The sequence below is a fragment of the Penaeus monodon genome, chromosome 23 (assembly GCF_015228065.2).
Source record: "Penaeus monodon isolate SGIC_2016 chromosome 23, NSTDA_Pmon_1, whole genome shotgun sequence".
Taxonomy (NCBI): domain Eukaryota; kingdom Metazoa; phylum Arthropoda; class Malacostraca; order Decapoda; family Penaeidae; genus Penaeus; species Penaeus monodon.
This window is the reverse complement of record NC_051408.1, coordinates 20,493,006-20,493,434: the sequence shown is the minus strand read 5'-3', so window position 1 is coordinate 20,493,434 and position 429 is coordinate 20,493,006. Positions and strand designations below refer to the sequence as shown.

The window sequence follows — 429 nt, the reverse complement described above, 5'->3', positions numbered from 1 at the left end:
ACATCCAGGACTTCATCATACAATTTGCATCACCAGAATGACCAAAAAACATACCTAAAATCCTCTTCTGTATATGGATCTGAAAGGGATTTTATATTATAGATTCTCGCCTTTATTCCCACCAATTGCATTCAACCCCACGCCCCCCTCATTCCGCCGCCTCACAACCATGCCCCGGCCCCCGCCCTTCACCCTTCGCATCCTCCCGCAGCCAAGGAGTTCTCGTGCCTCGGCGACTGGTTCGTGGGAAAGAACCACTACTTCGCGGTGGCCAACACGAAGGAGTCTCGGAAGGACGAAAAGTACCGCTGCTTCGTTAGGAACAGGGACGACGACATTTACATGGGCCACTCCATCACGCCGGAGTGCTCGGTCCTGAACACGCCAGAGAACAGTCCTTTCAGGTTCAGGATGGATCCAGGTGAGTGG

At 52.9% G+C, this 429-nt stretch overlaps 1 protein-coding gene across 1 annotated transcript in view; it reads left to right on the top strand.

The window, feature by feature from the left end:
- LOC119587889 overlaps positions 1-429 on the top strand; it is a 12,027-nt gene that overhangs the window by 4,952 nt on the left and 6,646 nt on the right. Inside the window, exon 5 of the mRNA XM_037936597.1 lies at positions 212-421. Coding sequence (XP_037792525.1) covers positions 212-421 — 210 coding nt within the window. The remainder of the gene's footprint in view (positions 1-211; positions 422-429) is intronic.